This window comes from Neoarius graeffei, chromosome 17 (genome assembly GCF_027579695.1).
Source record: "Neoarius graeffei isolate fNeoGra1 chromosome 17, fNeoGra1.pri, whole genome shotgun sequence".
NCBI lineage: Eukaryota > Metazoa > Chordata > Actinopteri > Siluriformes > Ariidae > Neoarius > Neoarius graeffei.
Window position 1 is genome coordinate 64,321,596 of NC_083585.1, and position 17,954 is coordinate 64,339,549.

Consider the following 17,954-nt stretch of genomic DNA (forward strand, 5'->3'; position numbering starts at 1 on the left):
TAAAAATTAAAATTTCACATTTCTTAGTACCAAAAGGCACATCTACCAGTACATTACTTCATTAACACATATACCAACTTTCAAGACCAAACCACTCATAGTTTTCAAGTTCTGCTCTGAAAACCAAACCTACCCTAGATACTAAGTCTGAAATTGTTTCCATGGAAACATAAATGAAAATTTCTCAAATTTCTTTGTATGAAAAGGCACATCTACATCACCTTGTTAACATGTATACCAAGTTTCAGATCTGTATCATGAATAGTTTTGGATATATGCTCCAGAAACAAACATTGCTCAAAGTCAAAATCTATTACTATGTAAAAATTTGAAAAATACTTTTTTTTTCCAAAAATCGAAAATAGGAAAAAGGCCCCAGTTCACATGTTGCTTGATATATATACACATTTTCATGAAGATATCTTCAGTAGTTTTAAAGATATGGCCTGGAAAGGAAAACGTGACCAGACGGACGGATAGATCGCCAGAACCTGTTTCTATATCCTTCTCTAACCTTCGTTTGGGTGGGGAATAATTACGAAGTTCTTGAGAAGAATGAAATTCGTGTGGGGAATAGTACCTAGAATTAATATGACGAGTATTAACGTCAGGATTGAAATCATTTAGGTTTGGTGATAATTCTAATCATCATAATTAATCTTGTAATAATTCTAAGCAGGAACAACATCAGCTTGATTCATGCACAATTATACTGACAAAGTTAAGGTCAAAACAGAAAAAGACACCATGATACAACACTAAAGATTGAAGTATTTTGTGTGTACAGAATGCTGAAGGAAAAGGGAGGAAAAGAAAAAAATGGCTGAATGTGAAAGCTGTTTGGAGTGGTTCCATCAGGAATGTGAAGCGACCCCAGGGCCTGTTTTTCACGATGGGGGGCAGCAACTGCAGAATCTAAAGGGGATGAGGTGCAGTGGGTGAAGTCGGACCACCAAAAGCAAGTTTTTGTTCATTAACTTGGTTATTAATGCATAAACATTTGATTTTTTTTTCTTTCTTTCACCTCGACTGTCGTGACATGCGTGGATTAAATGTACATTATCCTCGATGCGTCAAGTTGGAGCTTAATCTTATTTTTATGTAATAAAAAAGGGCTTCATATTTAACAACAAATGCACTGGACTTGGAAAACTGATCTACATTCCTCCCCACAGTTTATTAACACATCAGCACCATCTTTTAAACTTGAATGATCTTCAGAAGTCACAAATCTAAGCTTGAAGGTTGATTTTATAGACATGGTATCTACATTTTAAGCTGGGATTTTATAAAGCTCATGAGCTGACATCGTTACTGCTGAGAATTATGGCAATGACACGATCAATCTCAGAATTCCAGACATGATAAACAAAAGTACAGCACTTATTCAGAAGGTCATTAAAGGAACCGCCTCGATCCAAACACAGTGAGGAGAAATCCTGTTCCTCAATAAAAATCAATAAAGGTTCTCTGAAATGTTACTCCGGCTACAGAAGGACTCTGAGTCCAACACACACACACACGTTATCCTCTTCATGTTTATCTAAACCTTTTCCTGTGCAGACACAATTATACTGAGCATAAATTCATACAGAGACGGTGTGTGTGTGTGAGAGAGAGAGAGAGAATAAGAGTACTGAATAACAAAGGTGTATATAAAAAACTAATGTTTATAAGTTATTTTAAAATGGAAAACTGTGTGAATAATAATGTAAAGTGTCAGAACACTGTTGTGATGTAGGAATTAAAACATGCTGTACATTTCTCTGAACAGTAGGTGTCGCTAGTGAACTCTGTTGAATGAGACTCCGAGTCATGAATCTTTTCGTGAATCACAACCACTGAGCTCTATATAAAACCTGGAGGGCTCCGAACCCATTCCCCTCTGTAGAGACGAGTGAAGCCATCTGGATGCCATCTTACCACTCACATCGTGTGGATTTGGTTTGTGTGTTAAACCATCGTCTCATCTCATCTCATTATCTCTAGCCGCTTTATCCTGTTCTACAGGGTCGCAGGCGAGCTGCAGCCTATCCCAGCTGACTACGGGCGAAAGGCGGGGTACACCCTGGACAAGTTGCCAGGTTATCACAGGGCTGACACATAGACACAGACAACCATTCACACTCACATTCACACCTACGGTCAATTTAGAGTCACCAGTTAACCTAACCTGCATGTCTTTGGACTGTGGGGGAAACCAGAGCACCCGGAGGAAACCCACGCGGACACGGGGAGAACATGCAAACTCCGCACAGAAAGGCCCTCGCCAGCTACGGGGCTCGAACCCGGATCTTCTTACTGTGAGGCGACAGCGCTAATCACTACACCACCATGCCGCCCCATGAGAGATGATGATAATAATAATAATAATACAAAAGGCTGTACAATACTTCCTATCTATTTAGGACAGCTGTTGAAACAGGATTATTTTCTCATGTTATTTGCCATTTTCACTTCATTCTCACAGTCATGTCTTAACAGTATTTATTCATCACATAATTCACTGTCATTTTAGCCCGAATCCCATTTCACCCCTTGGACCAACCCCTTGGCCCTTCCCCTCTATTTTGCGCGTTCACGTGAAGGGGTAGGGGTATCCCAATCCCAGTTAACGCGGAGGGGTAGGGGAAGGGGTAGGGCTTCTGTACCCCTCCAAACGGAGATTTTCCTGGAGCTGACTCCAAACGAAGGGGTTTGAGTGATTTCCCACAATGCCATGCGGATTTCAGCGAGATTTCATGCGGATTTCAGAAAGATGGCGGTTCCCGCGGCGAAAGATTGTCATAAATGTATTTTCTCCATTATTTACGTGTTTTAAGTTGTAATCCAGAGGAAACACGCCGCTTGATTCGCTTTCGAGCTGAGAATGAGCAGCGATTTCTGAAATCCAAGTTGCTGCTAAAAAGCTTTGGGAGTGAGTATTGTTTTCGGTTGCTTTACTGCGTACGTTTTGTTCTGTTATTCTCGCTTTTATTGTTTACACGAGTGTTCTGACACCTCATTCTGTCGGATGTGGTGCACGAAGCGCCAAAGATATCCCATTCAGTGGTGTTAGTTAACAAATCACACCCTGCCAGCAGAGATTTCTGGTTCTGCCTCTGGCTCTGACTGTAGCGGCTGGTCGCAGCCAATGACGCATTTGGTCGCGTTTTGCTAACGTAAATGCTGACGGAGGTACGCGATGACGTATGCGATCGTTGAAGGGCTATCCCAATACGTAAGGGTTGAATTTCAAGCCCTATCCCTTGTAGCTCAGTTTCAAGGGGAAGGGCCAAGGGGAAGGCGGAGGGGGAGGGGTAGGGGTAGAAATTAGAATTGGGATTGGGCCTTAGACACAAACGATTCTATTTTGATGCTTTTTCTTTTTAAGACGACACAGTGTTTAGCAAATGGGGTAACTTTTAACGCGGTAAACAAATGTAATAAGAAACACAGCGTCTGACAGTATGGATGCCGGATGCACCATCTGGCCAAATGCTTCAGTGAGATGACGACTGGACTGAACCCACACTCCACAAGCAGTTAACAAAACTCATCTTGCATAGGCGTGAATTATTTTATTTTCCAATGCATACATCATTCATAATTCTGATTAAAGTTGCATTTGTTTACCACATTAAAAGTTACCCCATTTGCTGAACAGTGCATGGGCTTAAAAAGAAAAAGCTTCATTCTCACATGTTTTAACAGTATTTATTGGTCTCAATTTTGCTAATTGAATTTTTTGTGTCTAAAATGTGACCAGTAAATACTGTTAAAACAGAGGGGAATGGGTTCGGAGCCCTCCAGATTTTATATCGAGCCGAGGCTTCTTTCGTCATCGGTCACATGGTTTCATCTGCCACGCCCCCTTCTACTCCATTCGCGCTTCGGAGCCTCATGACAGACAGGTGTCTCACACACACTTCTCATAAATCCTGTGATTAACATCTAACCTGTGGATATTTTATTGTTTTAGATTTCTGTTATCTGACTCTGGATCCAAACACAGTAAATCCTGAACTCATTCTGTCTGAGAAGAACAGAGCAGTGACACACAGTGAGACAGAACAGAGATACTCTGATCATCCAGAGAGATTTGACTCCTGGCCTCAGGTGTTGTGTAAGGAGAGTGTGTGTGGACGCTGTTACTGGGAGGTGGAGTGGAGGGGTGTTGTGTACATATCAGTCTCATATAAAGAGATCAGCAGGAAAGGACGGGGTAATGAGTGTGCGTTTGGATACAACAGTCAGTCCTGGAGTCTGCAGTGTTTTCCTTCCTCTGTCTGTTTCCGACACAACAGCATTAAGACTGATCTCCGAGGTCCATCATCCTCCAGAATAGGAGTGTATGTGGATCACAGTGCAGGAACTCTGTCCTTCTACAGCGTCTCTGACCCGATGAGGCTCCTCCACAGAGTCCACACCACATTCACTCAGCCTCTATACGCTGGGGTCGAGATGTGGGGTTTTGTCTCATCTGTGAGGTTTTGTGATCCGATGAAAAAATGAAACGTTGGTAAAAGTTGAAATGTTTAGTAAAATTCTAACTGAGGTGTCAGATTGAATTTCTCCCTGAAATACAAAGACACTTTTGTGTGCAGAAACTGTGGCACTAATGAATTATTATTTTCAGAGTGCATCTGTTTTATAGATTAATAAGAAAATAAAGTTACATAAATGTCTTAATGCAGAATATAAGATGTTTCTAGAAAAAATTCAGACTATTTCAAATGTAGGCACGATTATGAGATTTATTACACTGATATGAAAGTTTAGAATGTCTCATTCTGTTTTTTCTTTGGCAAAATCTGTTTCTTCAGAAATAAAACTTCCTCAAACTACTGCGTCTTTCTGTCCTGCTGCTGGTGGAAACACCCTACTGTGTGTAAGAACACTTTTAACAATTTTGTGTCTTGAACCATTTTCTGTTCAAAAAAATGCACTCACTGTATTCAGATGCCTTCAAAAACATATTTAAAATATGGAATAAATACAGGGTTATTTTGCAGGTTTTGGAATCTATCCATATAAAGATTATTTACAAATCATTGTGTTCAGTTTTAATTTCAATTTCTACATACAATATCACCTTTTTCTGATTTGTGGCTGTTTTTCCTCTCAGATGCCTGATTTAATGTCAGTGATGTGTCTCTCCCCCCATGTTCTAAACTCATTTGTACTAGTTTATTGTACTTTAAAACTAATAGATGATGTAATCAATTAAAACAATAAAATAGTGTTAATTTTAATTACCAGGGCATAAAAACTCCCTTTGTGTTTCTACTTTTCTATTTCCATTTAAAAGCCAAATGACGACTATTAATCAAACTCAGGTTTATAAAAGATGCTTCATAAACTCAAGATCCAAACACTGTGTAAAAACAAAACTGTATTAAACAGAGATCAGTTTAAATCCTAGAGGGAGCGCTCGCGTCTCTCTCCATCACTACACACTGGGAACTGCACACACTTCAGGCCTCACACACCACACACTGGTTTCCTGTGAGGCCTTCACTAATGTGCAGCTCCACACGTGCGCTAGCGTACGGGGAAAAACCACAAACACCACCGATCCAGTATCGTCAGGATTCTCTGTTCAGACACAAATATACAGTACAAAACAACAAAAAGCAAAATAAAACTACAGTTTCAGATGGAACAGCTGGAAAAGGGCTGATGATCAGGAGAAGGACGCCTGGGATCCAGTCCTGTTCTAAAGGAATGCCATAATTAGGTGTAATCATGATACGATGATGAGACTTAAGATCGGCCCACGCCTAGTCGAAACCTGAAGAGGTGAATTAAACAACAAGGTGGAAAAGGATGAACTGATTTCATTATGAACTTTTGTTTGGATGACTAGAACATTAATTCTTCTTATAAGTCTTCTATAACTGGACACTGTAGAGTCAAAAAGTGTTAAGTGTGTTGGAAAGGTCTTCAGGAGCAGCATCAGGGCCATTTCTGACTTTAATTTTAGTAGAATGTGTTAAATTGGTTGTAGACTTCCCTAGGTGTGGGTGGAGCACAGAGGACGGCAGGACAGAGATCAGGTTCAACAAACAGTTTAATTGTTTCCACTTTTCAGGGGACACAAGAGGTTTTAACCAGACACACACACACACAGGTGTCTGGTTCGGGAGAGCTCTCCTCTGCTCTCGCTCTCCCTCCCTAAATAGGGCGCGGTCCCTGGGAAGACACACAAACACAGGTTAATTGCTCTCAGGTGAAGTGAATCTGCCACTTACCTTCCCCGACTCCGCCCTCCTGTCACAGACCGGTGCTTGACCACGCCCCCGCTGCCACATACCCCCACCGCCCGACTCAGGCCGGGCAGCCGTCCGGCCCGCAGCCGACTCCCCCCCCCCTTGACGGGAGAGGAAGTCCGCCACGACCATCTGCGCCCCCGGCCTGTGGACCACCTTGAAATTAAAGGGTTGGAGCGCCAGATACCAACGGGTGATCCGCGCGTTGGCATCTTTCATGCGGTGGAGCCACTGGAGGGGCGCGTGGTCCGAACAGAGGGTGAAAGAGCGCCCCAGCAGGTAGTACCGGAGGGCGAGGACCGCCCATTTGATCGCCAGGCACTCCTTCTCAATCGTGCTGTAGCGCCCCTCACGCACTGACAGCTTCCGGCTGATGTATAGGACCGGGCGATCCTCCCCCTCCACCTGCTGGGACAAAACGGCCCCCAGCCCTCTGTCCGACGCATCCGTCTGTAACATAAAAGGGAGAGAGAAGTCAGGGGAGTGTAAAAGTGGCCCCCCACACAGTGCAGCCTTTACCTCAGAGAAAGCCCGCTGGCACTGCTCCGTCCACTGGACCGGATCTGGCGCCCCCTTTTTAGTGAGGTCAGTCAGCGGGCTGGTGACGTCCGAATAATTAGGTATAAACCTACGATAGTAGCCAGCCAGCCCCAGGAACTGTCTCACCCCCTTTTTGGTCTTGGGCCTCGGGCAGGCCGCAATCGCTGCTGTCTTATTAATCTGGGGACGCACCTGCCCGTTGCCCAAGTGGAAGCCCAGATACCGTACTTCCACCCGCCCAATCGCACACTTCTTTGGGTTGGCCGTGAGTCCCGCCCGTCTCAGCGACCTAAGGACGGCCCTCAGGTGTTGCAGGTGCCGCTGCCAGTCGTTACTATAAACGATAATGTCGTCCAGGTAGGCGGCCGCATAGGTGGCGTGGGGCCGGAGGACCCGGTCCATCAGCCGCTGAAACGTAGCGGGCGCCCCAAACAGCCCAAACGGAAGTGTGACGAACTGGTGTAAGCCGAACGGTGTGGAAAAGGCCGTTTTCTCCCGGGATAATGGAGTCAAGGGGATCTGCCAATATCCCTTCGTTAAATCCAGTGTCGAGTAAAAGCGAGCCGTGCCTAGTCGATCGAGCAGCTCATCAATGCGAGGCATTGGGTACGCGTCGAATTTAGACACCGCGTTGACTTTTCTATAGTCCACACAGAACCGGACCGAGCCGTCGGCCTTGGGAACCAAGACCACCGGGCTGCTCCAGTCGCTGTGGGACTCCTCGACGATGCCCATTTCGAGCATGGCCTGAAGTTCTTCCCGAACCACCTTTTTTTTGTGTTCGGGTAGTCTATAAGGGCGGCTACGCACTACCACCCCCGGGGGTGTCTCTATGTGGTGTTCTATGAGGTTAGTGCGACCGGGCAGGGGCGAGAACACATCCGAAAACTCGGCTTGCAACTGGGCGACCTCCGTGAGTTGGGTCGGGGAGAGGTGGTCTCCACAGGGGACCGGAGAGGTACATGATGCCAAATTCCCTTTTTGAACCTCCGGCCCCAGCTCCGCCTTCTCCGGAACTACCGACACCAACGCCACGGGGACCTCCTCGTTCCAGAGTTTGAGCAGATTGAGGTGGTAAATCTGTAGCGCCCCACCCCTGTCTGTTCGCCTCACCTCATAGTCGACATCCCCGACTCGCCGTGTGACCTCAAAGGGTCCTTGCCACTTGGCGATTAATTTGGAGCTCGACGTGGGCAAGAGTACGAGTACTTTATCTCCCGGTGTGAACTCTCTAAGGCGCGTACCCTTGTTGTACAGGCGGGCTTGCCGTTCCTGGGCCTGCCGCAAATTCTCCTGAGTTAGGTGGGTGAGCGTGTGGAGTTTTGCGCGCAGGTCCATAACGTACTGAATTTCATTCTTACTCTGTGAAGGTCCCTCCTCCCAATTTTCCCGCAGCACGTCTAGGATGCCGCGCGGCTTACGCCCATATAATAATTCGAACGGGGAGAACCCCGTGGAGGCTTGAGGGACCTCTCGCACTGAGAACAGCAAGGGTTCGAGCCACTTATCCCAATTACGTGCGTCCTCACTTACGAATTTTTTAATGATATTTTTGAGGGTGCGGTTGAACCGTTCTACTAAACCGTCCGTTTGTGGGTGATATACACTGGTGCGGATCGGCTTAATCCCCAATAACCCATACAGTTCGCGTAGTGTTCGTGACATAAACGTAGTGCCTTGATCAGTCAGAATCTCTTTCGGGATTCCAACTCGGGAGATGACGCGGAAGAGTGCCTCTGCAATACTGCGTGCTGAGATATTGCGCAGAGGCACTGCTTCCGGGTATCGCGTTGCATAGTCCACTAGAACTAATATAAAGCGGTACCCTCGTGCTGACCGATCTAATGGCCCGACGAGATCCATCCCAATTCTTTCAAACGGGGTCTCGATTAACGGTAGAGGGCGCAACGGCGCTTTTGGAATGGCCGCTGGATTTACTAACTGGCATTCGCGGCATGCCGTACACCACCTACGGACATCGCCGCGAATCCCCGGCCAATAGAATCGGGCCATTATTCGGGCTAGTGTTTTATCCTGCCCTAAGTGTCCAGCCATGGGATTAAAGTGAGCCGCCTGGAATACTAATTCCCGGCGGCTCTTTGGAATCAAAAGCTGCGTGACTCGCTCTTTAGTTTGAGTGTCCTGCGTCACTCGGTATAATCTATCCTTCATAATCGCGAAGTAGGGGAAGGACGGGGTGGCGTTCGGCTGGAGCGTTTGACCATCGATTACTCTCACTTGGTCAAACGCATGCCGCAGAGTCTCGTCTCGCGACTGCTCCAATGGGAAATCCGCGAGGGATTCCCCAATAGAGAGAGGAGGAGCCGGTGGCTCCTCACCCTGACGCGGAGATGACGTAGACGGCTCCGCGACAGCTGCTCCCGCCAAAACGACACCGGGACCTCCCCCTGTCAACTGGCAGGACCCACTCTCTACTAGGCGCGTCATTAAACCCCGAAATCCCGGCCAATCAGTCCCCAAAATTAACGAGTGGGTAAGGCGAGGATTAACCGCCGCCTTCACTATAAATTTTTCCCCTCTGAAAATAATGTGGACCGACACCAAAGGGTAGCTGTGAACATCCCCGTGCACACACAAAACCTTCACCCCTTGTGCTCCCCCCAATGCCTCGTTTTGAACCAGGCTTTGGCGAATTGAGGTCTGATTACAACCAGAATCCACCAATGCCTGATATGTAGCCCCTTGGATACTCACCGGTATGCGATACGCTCCGGCCCGATCGAGGGCGGCCTCTGGCGCGTCGGGGATCCGAACCACCGCGCCCACTTCCATTGCTGTGCACTGCTGTTGAAGGTGGTCCGGTTCCCCGCAGCGCCAGCAAACCGGCCCGGGCTTCCCCTCTGCACCGGTGCTCTGGGGCTCACTCACCTGAGGTGGGGGAGAGACAGACACAGAAGGGAGACACGGGAGGGCACCGCGGGTGCGGCGGGCCGGCAGGGGTGGTGCCGGCCCCCGCCTCCGCGGTGGGGGAATGGGGCGAGGACGGGACACAGAAGGAGGGGAGAGAGAGAGAGAAAGAGAAGAGGAGAGAAGAGATGTCGACATCCGCTGTCCTGCCGCCGAGACAGCCGCCAGATGATCCTCCGCCAGCTCGACTGCCTGATCCAGCGACGCCGGGCGGTGGCACTGGACCCACTCCGCGGCTCCTGCTGGTAAGCGGGCGATGAACTGTTCCAGTACCACCTGATCGACGATTCCCTCGGCGTCGCGATCTTCGGCCCTCAGCCACCGCCAGCAGGCGTCCCGGAGCTGCTGGCCGAACGCGAACGGGCTGCCGACTTCCTCCATCCGCAGCGCGCGGAAGCGCTGGCGCTGCTGCTCCGGCGTGCGCCCCACGCGCTGAAGGACAGCCCGGCGAAGGTCGGCGTAGGCCAGCCGGCGATCGGCGGGGAGCTGTAGTGCAGCCAGCTGCGCCTCTCCCGTCAGGAGGGGGAGGAGGCGCGCCGCGCGCTGCTCCATCGGCCACCCCGAGGCTTCAGCGACCTGTTCGAATAACGTGAAGAAAGCCTCGGGGTCATCCTGCGGGCCCATCTTAGTTAAGGTGAGGGGAGACGGGCCCGCGGCCGGAGCGCTGGTGGGCCCCGCCGACGCGAGGAGACGCCGGAACGCCTTGCGATCTTCTTGCTGGGCCAGCACCAGGGCATCGAAGCGCCGCTCTTGTTCCTTTCGGAGTGTGATGAGCGCCTGGTGCTGGCTTTGCTGAGCCGTGGCGAGGGCGTGGACCAGGTCGGTGAACGGGGAGGATTCCATGGGGCTGCTGGGTTGGTGCTCCATTTCCCGGGTTTCGGCACCACTGTAGACTTCCCTAGGTGTGGGTGGAGCACAGAGGACGGCAGGACAGAGATCAGGTTCAACAAACAGTTTAATTGTTTCCACTTTTCAGGGGACACAAGAGGTTTTAACCAGACACACACACACACAGGTGTCTGGTTCGGGAGAGCTCTCCTCTGCTCTCGCTCTCCCTCCCTAAATAGGGCGCGGTCCCTGGGAAGACACACAAACACAGGTTAATTGCTCTCAGGTGAAGTGAATCTGCCACTTACCTTCCCCGACTCCGCCCTCCTGTCACAGACCGGTGCTTGACCACGCCCCCGCTGCCACATTGGTGTTAACAAGAAGTCAGCAAATGAGATGAGAAATTTTTTTTTTTTAACTTTGATCAAAACATTTCCACTGTTCAGGTATTTCATCTCATTATCTCTAGCCGCTTTATCCTGTTCTACAGGGTCGCAGGCAAGCTGGAGCCTATCCCAGCTGACGACGGGCGAAAGGCGGGGTTCACCCTGGACAAGTCGCCAGGTCATCACAGGGCTGACACATAGACACAGACAACCATTCACACTCACACCTACGGTCAATTTAGAGTCACCACTTAACCTAACCTGCATGTCTTTGGACTGTGGGGGAAACCGGAGCACCCGGAGGAAACCCACGCGGACACGGGGAGAACATGCAAACTCCACACAGAAAGGCCCTCACCGGCCACGGGGCTCGAACCCCTTGCTGTGAGGCGACAGCGCTAACCACTACACCACCGTGCCGCCCTGTTCAGGTATTTATAGATTTTATTTTTAGAATATAGTTCTCTCTCTCTCTTTCTCTCTCTCTCTCTCACACACACACACACACACACACTTTTCCCCTTCTACTGTTTCATTTTATCCTTGGGCATTTTTCTGATCTTTTTATTTTTTACTGCTTGACCATTTTGTAGTTTATTAGATTATTATGGTTTCAGAATGGGATCAGAAATTTAAACATAATGTAAGTAAACTATGTGCAAACATTACAACAAATTCAATATAAAAGATGTTTTTTAATTGTCCAGTCATATGTGACAACAAATAAAATAAATGACAAAAGAAAAGTACACATGGGGGAAAAGAGTAAAGGAATAGCAGTGTTCGGTCAGATCAATCCCACAGTCCAAAGACATGCAGGTTAGGTTAACTGGTGGCTCTAAATTGACTGGAGGTGTGAATGTGAGTGTGAACGGTTGTGTGTCTCTGTGTGTCGCCCTGTGATGATCTGGTGACTTGTCCAGGGTGAACCCCGCCTCTCACCCATAGTCAGCTGGGATAGGATCCAGCTTACCCACCACCCTGCACAGGATAAGCGGCTACAGAGAATGGATGGATGGATGGTCAGATCAATTAAATCACTTCAGAATCCTGTTCCAGAGAGAGAGAGAGAGATGTGCTCATTGCTCACTGAAAGGAATAGAAAATGTAAAGTAAATACATGCATGGGTTGGTAGCTTGTAATATTGAGAGCCTGTAAGAAAAGTTTCAGGCATGTTTGACCATTTATAAGAAAGTTGTGAGCGTTTTGTATCGCTGCTCTAATGCCACCAGGAGGCCGCCATGTTGCCTGTTGGAAGGGTGATGTGTGACGTCATTTGGGCGCAAAGCTGAGTGCAGCTCTTCAGTACTGAAGGAGCAAAGCAAAAGGTCTGCTAAGGTGAGAATGTCGATTTTTTCACTATACATCTGAAATAGTGTATTAATGAGCTGCAACCCTGACTTTTGGACAAACCTGAACTCTTTACCTGTAAAACAAGGCTGAAACTGCGTTATACTACTCGTTAGCACGCTTAGCATGCTCTCGACTCATTCATGAAAAACTTCATCAAGACGTCCCCAGGCTAGCCGACCGTAATTACCGTGGTAGACAGTCCAACTCCCGCAGCAACGCAGAAAGAGGGTAAACAAGCACTGCTTTACTATACAGGATTCATCTGAACATTACAGCAGGATGCACTTGTACGAGAAAAGGCAGAAATATTGCCAGAAACCCCCGAGCTGCTGGTATGGGATGGATTTATCTGGTAAAATTCATACATGTAAAGGATACAGTATAAATAGCACCGAGGACAACACAAAGTATAAAATACACTTATTTCCAATGTGGTCCTCTTGATGACAGCAGGAAACAATAAAATATACCAGATTATAATAAAATTGACAAAATTCTATCAACAATGATGAAAGTCAAATAAAAATATGCTAACTGTAATTATCACAGAGTACAACTAGATTACAGAAATAGCACCAAAATGATTAGAAATTAGTTACACACACAATACTGGGTTTGGAATTTACTCCATAAAATTTAAGAAACAGGTGAAACAGTTATCACGTGTTTGACGTCACTTACAATCCACGGCCATATTCGATAAAATGGACCACAGCGCCAGCGACATTTCTTCACTGATTTCCTCGAGTATTTCGGACAATGACACGAATAACGATGAGGATCATAATAAACAAGCATTACCGTATCAATTAGTTACACACAAGTGAACAATATTTATAGAGTTGTTTTAGTCAGTCATTACTGAGGCTTTTCTGAGAACACTGAATCAAAGCAAGACACCCAACAAACATCGAGCTGCTTAGCTGCATCAGCAATTATTACGTTTATGCCCAAAGGAACTCAAAATAACATCACGCTTAATAAAAACTTAGGGAAGCCAACAGCTCTGTTGTCACTGAATGCAAGCTTTTTAAGCCTAGGATCCAGTAATGTGGTTCCTGAGAAGACAGTGTTGAACTCCATACGCAGAAATTTTCGGTCCATGGCTGAACAAAGAGCTGCAACCAATTCCTTTACTTTCTGCACGGTTACTGTCAGTTGGTGTTGGGCTGTCACAGAAGACCTTTGCGAAGCAGGAGCATTTTGGAGGCTGTGACATAGCTGAAGGAGAGAAAACAGCAACTTTTAAAATTAGGCTTTTTAAAAATTATGCGGCATATTGCTTTTTTCAATTTAGTTTTGTCAATGATATGTGTTGTTTCTGCAATGTATAATAGTGACTGAATAGTAGTAGAGAAAAAACAATTGTCCAAGGTACCTGTCTGCACTTATCTCCACAGTCACCTCCTCAAATGGTTGCAGGACGGTGCAGACCTCTTTCACCAGCTCCCATTCCTCTTGACTGAACGTATCAACAGGTGCATTGATGAGGGCCAGGGTGGAGATCAAGTCAAGTCAAGTTTATTTGTATAGCGCTTTTAACAATAAACATTGTCGCAAAGTAGCTTTACAGAATTTGAATGACTTAAAATATGAGCTAATTTTATCCCTTATCTATCCCCAATGATGAAGCCTGTGGCGACTGTAACACCATATATTAAAAAAGAATAAATAAGAGAGTAGTATAGCTGAGTTAGAATACTTTGAGAAACATAGTGATGGAGCTCAGCAATAATTCCAAAGCCTCTGGAGATTTTCTTGCTCTACTGGTGGATGTGTTTCCTCCTGATGAGGTGAGAGTTGAAAACTACTCCAAGATACCCGATGCGGTTCTTCTGTTTAATCGGCTTATAATTAATTTTCAGGAAATAGTTCTGCTCAGTTTCTTTCCATAAATTAATGCATTTTCATTGAGCCTCATGAACTCTCTTCTCTAAACTTGCTTATTCAATGGGGAGGGTGAATTGAGTCAAGAGACAAAAAGTTGGAGAAATGGTTAGTTAGGTCATTTATAAAATATTACCACTATATGTAGCATATTTAAGTGAATCAAAAAAATATATTGCATGGTTTTCCCCAAAGCGTTTTAGCGTATCGGACCCGATACGCTTGCTCTGCCTGCCGATACGCTTAGATTTATACCGATACGTTAAATTTCCTACCCACAAATAACTAGATACATAGGAGAGCAAATAACAGATCCATTTACATACTGATTGATATTTGTGTTTAACAAGCGGTCTTTTTTTCCCCAGTGTTTGTGTTGATTCTGTCAAAGTAATATGTCCGCGTGGTATGATGTAAACAAACTGTAATCTGTTGGCTACGTCAAGATCACGTGTTCAAACCGTCCAATAAAAATATCGAAAGGAAACGTCAGACATCCCGGAAGTTTCCGATTCATTATAAGCGATCTCATTGGCTCCCGATGTTGTCCCGCACCAGACGGACAAAGCCGACTGACTTTAATAAGCAAGGAAAAGACTCGCTGGACAAATTAATCCACATCAGCATGGATGACAGCGAGATGGACTATGAGAGGGTCGCCCAACATTGGGCCAAAAGCCAAGGAGAATTAATCTGCTTTAAAGGAGTAGAAAACTTAATTCATTAGTTTGGGTTTGCAGAAAGATTATGTGCTTATAAACACTCACGAAGTCACACACATCACATCACATTATCTCTAGCCGCTTTATCCTTCTACAGGGTCGCAGGCAAGCTGGAGCCTATCCCAGCTGACTACGGGCGAAAGGCGGGGTACACCCTGGACAAGTCGCCAGGTCATCACAGGGCTGACACATAGACACAGACAACCATTCACACTCACATTCACACCTACGGTTAGAGCCACCAGTTAACCTAAACTGCATGTCTTTGGACTGTGGGAGAAACCGGAGCACCCGGAGGAAACCCATGCGGACACGGGGAGAACATGCAAACTCCACACAGAAAGGCTCTCGCCGGCCCCGGGGCTCGAACCCAGACCTTCTTGCTGTGAGGCGACAGCGCTAACCACTACACCACCGTGCCGCCCGCTTATCATTATTATTCGAAATTATGCTACATTTGACACTTAACAAATTCTCTTCATGAATGTTTTTATAAATACATAATCTTTCTGCAAACTTAAACGTATGAATTAAGTTTCCTTTTCCTTTAAATATGTTTTAATCTTAATCTAGTCCATTTAATAAAGTGCCAAAATTTAAACTTTACAAGATGCAGTTGCCTTACTTTTCTTTTCAGTGCATCTTAGTTATACATATATTACGGTAATTGCATCAGAAACATTCTAAATCATTACAGTTATAGTAATACAGCAACTTATTTTAAGGTGGCAGGTCTTAGGTTCAGATCCCTTTGTGGTCAACAGGAGGTCATGATGATTGATTCTCTTCATTGGATTGCATAAGATGGAGCAAACCACTGTTCATATTTTTCATGCACATTTTTGTTACAACACTACTTGATCATAGATAATTAAGTGCAAGGGATCCCTGTAGATTTTGAAATCTATCGTATACCTAAGTAATCTATAACAAAACAGTTTAACTTGCATGTTGAACTTTAAGGTGAAATTTCAAATGTGTATACATTAATATTATTTAGGTCAGAAATCATTGAAGCACTCTTAAAATCTATCCTATAATCATGTATCTAAAACCTCACAGAGCATCTATTTTCGGGGAGGCATGCCCCCGGACCCCCCTAGTTTCGCTTCGCGCCATTGGCGCTCAATTGTCTGGGTTTTACCATGCCAGAATTTAGGGCTTTAATATTTTTTCTGGGGAACACACTGTATTGTCAATAAATGTGGTTGAAAGGAATAGTCAAGTCAAGTTCATTGGTATAGCACTTTTAACAATAAACATTGTCGCAAAAGCAGCTTTACAGAATTTGAACGACTTAAAACATGAGAGAATTTTATCCCTAATCTATCCCCAATGAGCACGCCTGTGGCGACGGTGGCAAGGAAAAACTCCCTCAGACGACATGAGGGAGAAACCTCAAGAGGAACCAGACTGAAAAGGGAACCCATCATCATTTGGGCAACAACAGACAACATGACTATAACATTAACAGTCCTAACATAAAGTCAGCTTTGTTGATGCTATAAACCCCCACCGACGGAAACCCGAGCGCAAAACCGTTCACGACAACCACAGTCCCAAACTCAGCAAGTCAACTGCAGTCGCCAGCCACAAAAGCACCACTGCAAGAGTCCAGAGCGTCCTCCAGGCGCGACCCCCAACTGTCCAAATGGGGCCGCCCTCCACAGGAGTGATGCGATGAGACTCCAACCAGACACAGGGCACCAGGATGGATCAGGCAGGTCCAAGGAGTAGAAGAGGTCAGCATCTCAATCCCAGGACCGACATGTAACTCAGAGGGACAATTTTTTTTTTTTTTTTTGGGGGGGGGGAGAAAAAAAACCTGGCATCTGGAGATGATGGCATCTTTTGTTTCAAGAATGCGTTTCAACATATAAAATGTTGAGTTCCACCTGGTACCACACTCTTGTTTGGGCCTCAGTTTGGGCAACTCCATCTGGTGCTGTGTGGACTTCAGCCTCTCTGCAGCTACTGTGCTTCTGTGGAAAAACTCCACAATAGCCTTTACCTTGTCCACGGTTGTTTCACCACCTTCAGGGAATCTCTTATCATCAGGTTTAATGTATGCGCCAGACATGGGTGGTGGGTCCACTTCAGATGTTTTATGGCTTTGGTGATGTTTGCAGCGTTATCACTCACACAGCACACCACTTTGTCCTGTACTTGCCACTCATTTACCACTCTTAATAGCTCCTCTACCAAGTTTTCTGCAGTGTGTCTGTCGGTGAACTCAAAGCAGTCCAGCAAGCAAGATGTCATCTTGTAATTTTCAATAAAGTGGCAAGTGACGGAGATGAAAGAGCAGGTGGTTCTAGAGGTCCAGCAGTCAGTTGTCAGGCAAACTGGTGGAGCTTTTTTCACCCTGTCTTGCCATAATGCACGTTCTGTGTCATATAGTTTTGGGATCATTGTTAGGGACAGTGTTTTTATACTGGGTAGAGTGTACGTGGGATTTAAGGCTTTGACAAAACTTTTAAAACCTTTGTCCTCCACAATGGAAAAGGGCTGGAAGTCAGTGGCAATCATTTTAGCCAACTCCTCATCAATACTGTGCTGTTTGGCTGGGGTCATCTGCTTTGGTATAAACTGACTTATTTTGCTTTGAGTTGCAGTAGGAGGGGTTATTATACTTGTACTACTAGTAGCTGCTGCAGCAGTTGTTGGTTTGGGACCAGACACACCAGGGTCAGTAGACGTTGAGCCAGCTTGCCCTCTCTCCTCCAACTGCACTGTGGGATGGACAGTTCTGATGCGTCTGTGCAGGTTTGTGGTGGAACCTGCTCTTACTGTTATTTTCATTTTACAGTGAAGGCGCTCTGCTCTGCTATTCCCAATATCTTTAAACTGCAGCCAGATGCTGCTTCGTTTACGGGTGTCGGTCATATTTACGTGTTTTTGCGCCGCACTCGCGCTGTCCTCCTCACCACTGTCTACTGTCTCACTCACTGACGGGGACGGACAGACACTCCACCTGACTGTCGCGTCTGTCCCCCTCTCTGTTTTCACATAATGGTATGATCCTATATCCTCACATGTGATTGGCCACAAGGCCGCC

General features: G+C 46.2%; 1 protein-coding gene across 1 annotated transcript in view; it reads left to right on the plus strand.

The window, feature by feature from the left end:
* LOC132901268 (E3 ubiquitin/ISG15 ligase TRIM25-like) overlaps positions 1 to 17,954 on the plus strand; it is a 92,295-nt gene that overhangs the window by 38,601 nt on the left and 35,740 nt on the right. The window contains exon 6 of the mRNA XM_060943584.1: positions 3,962 to 4,488. Coding sequence (XP_060799567.1) covers positions 3,962 to 4,488 — 527 coding nt within the window. The remainder of the gene's footprint in view (positions 1 to 3,961; positions 4,489 to 17,954) is intronic.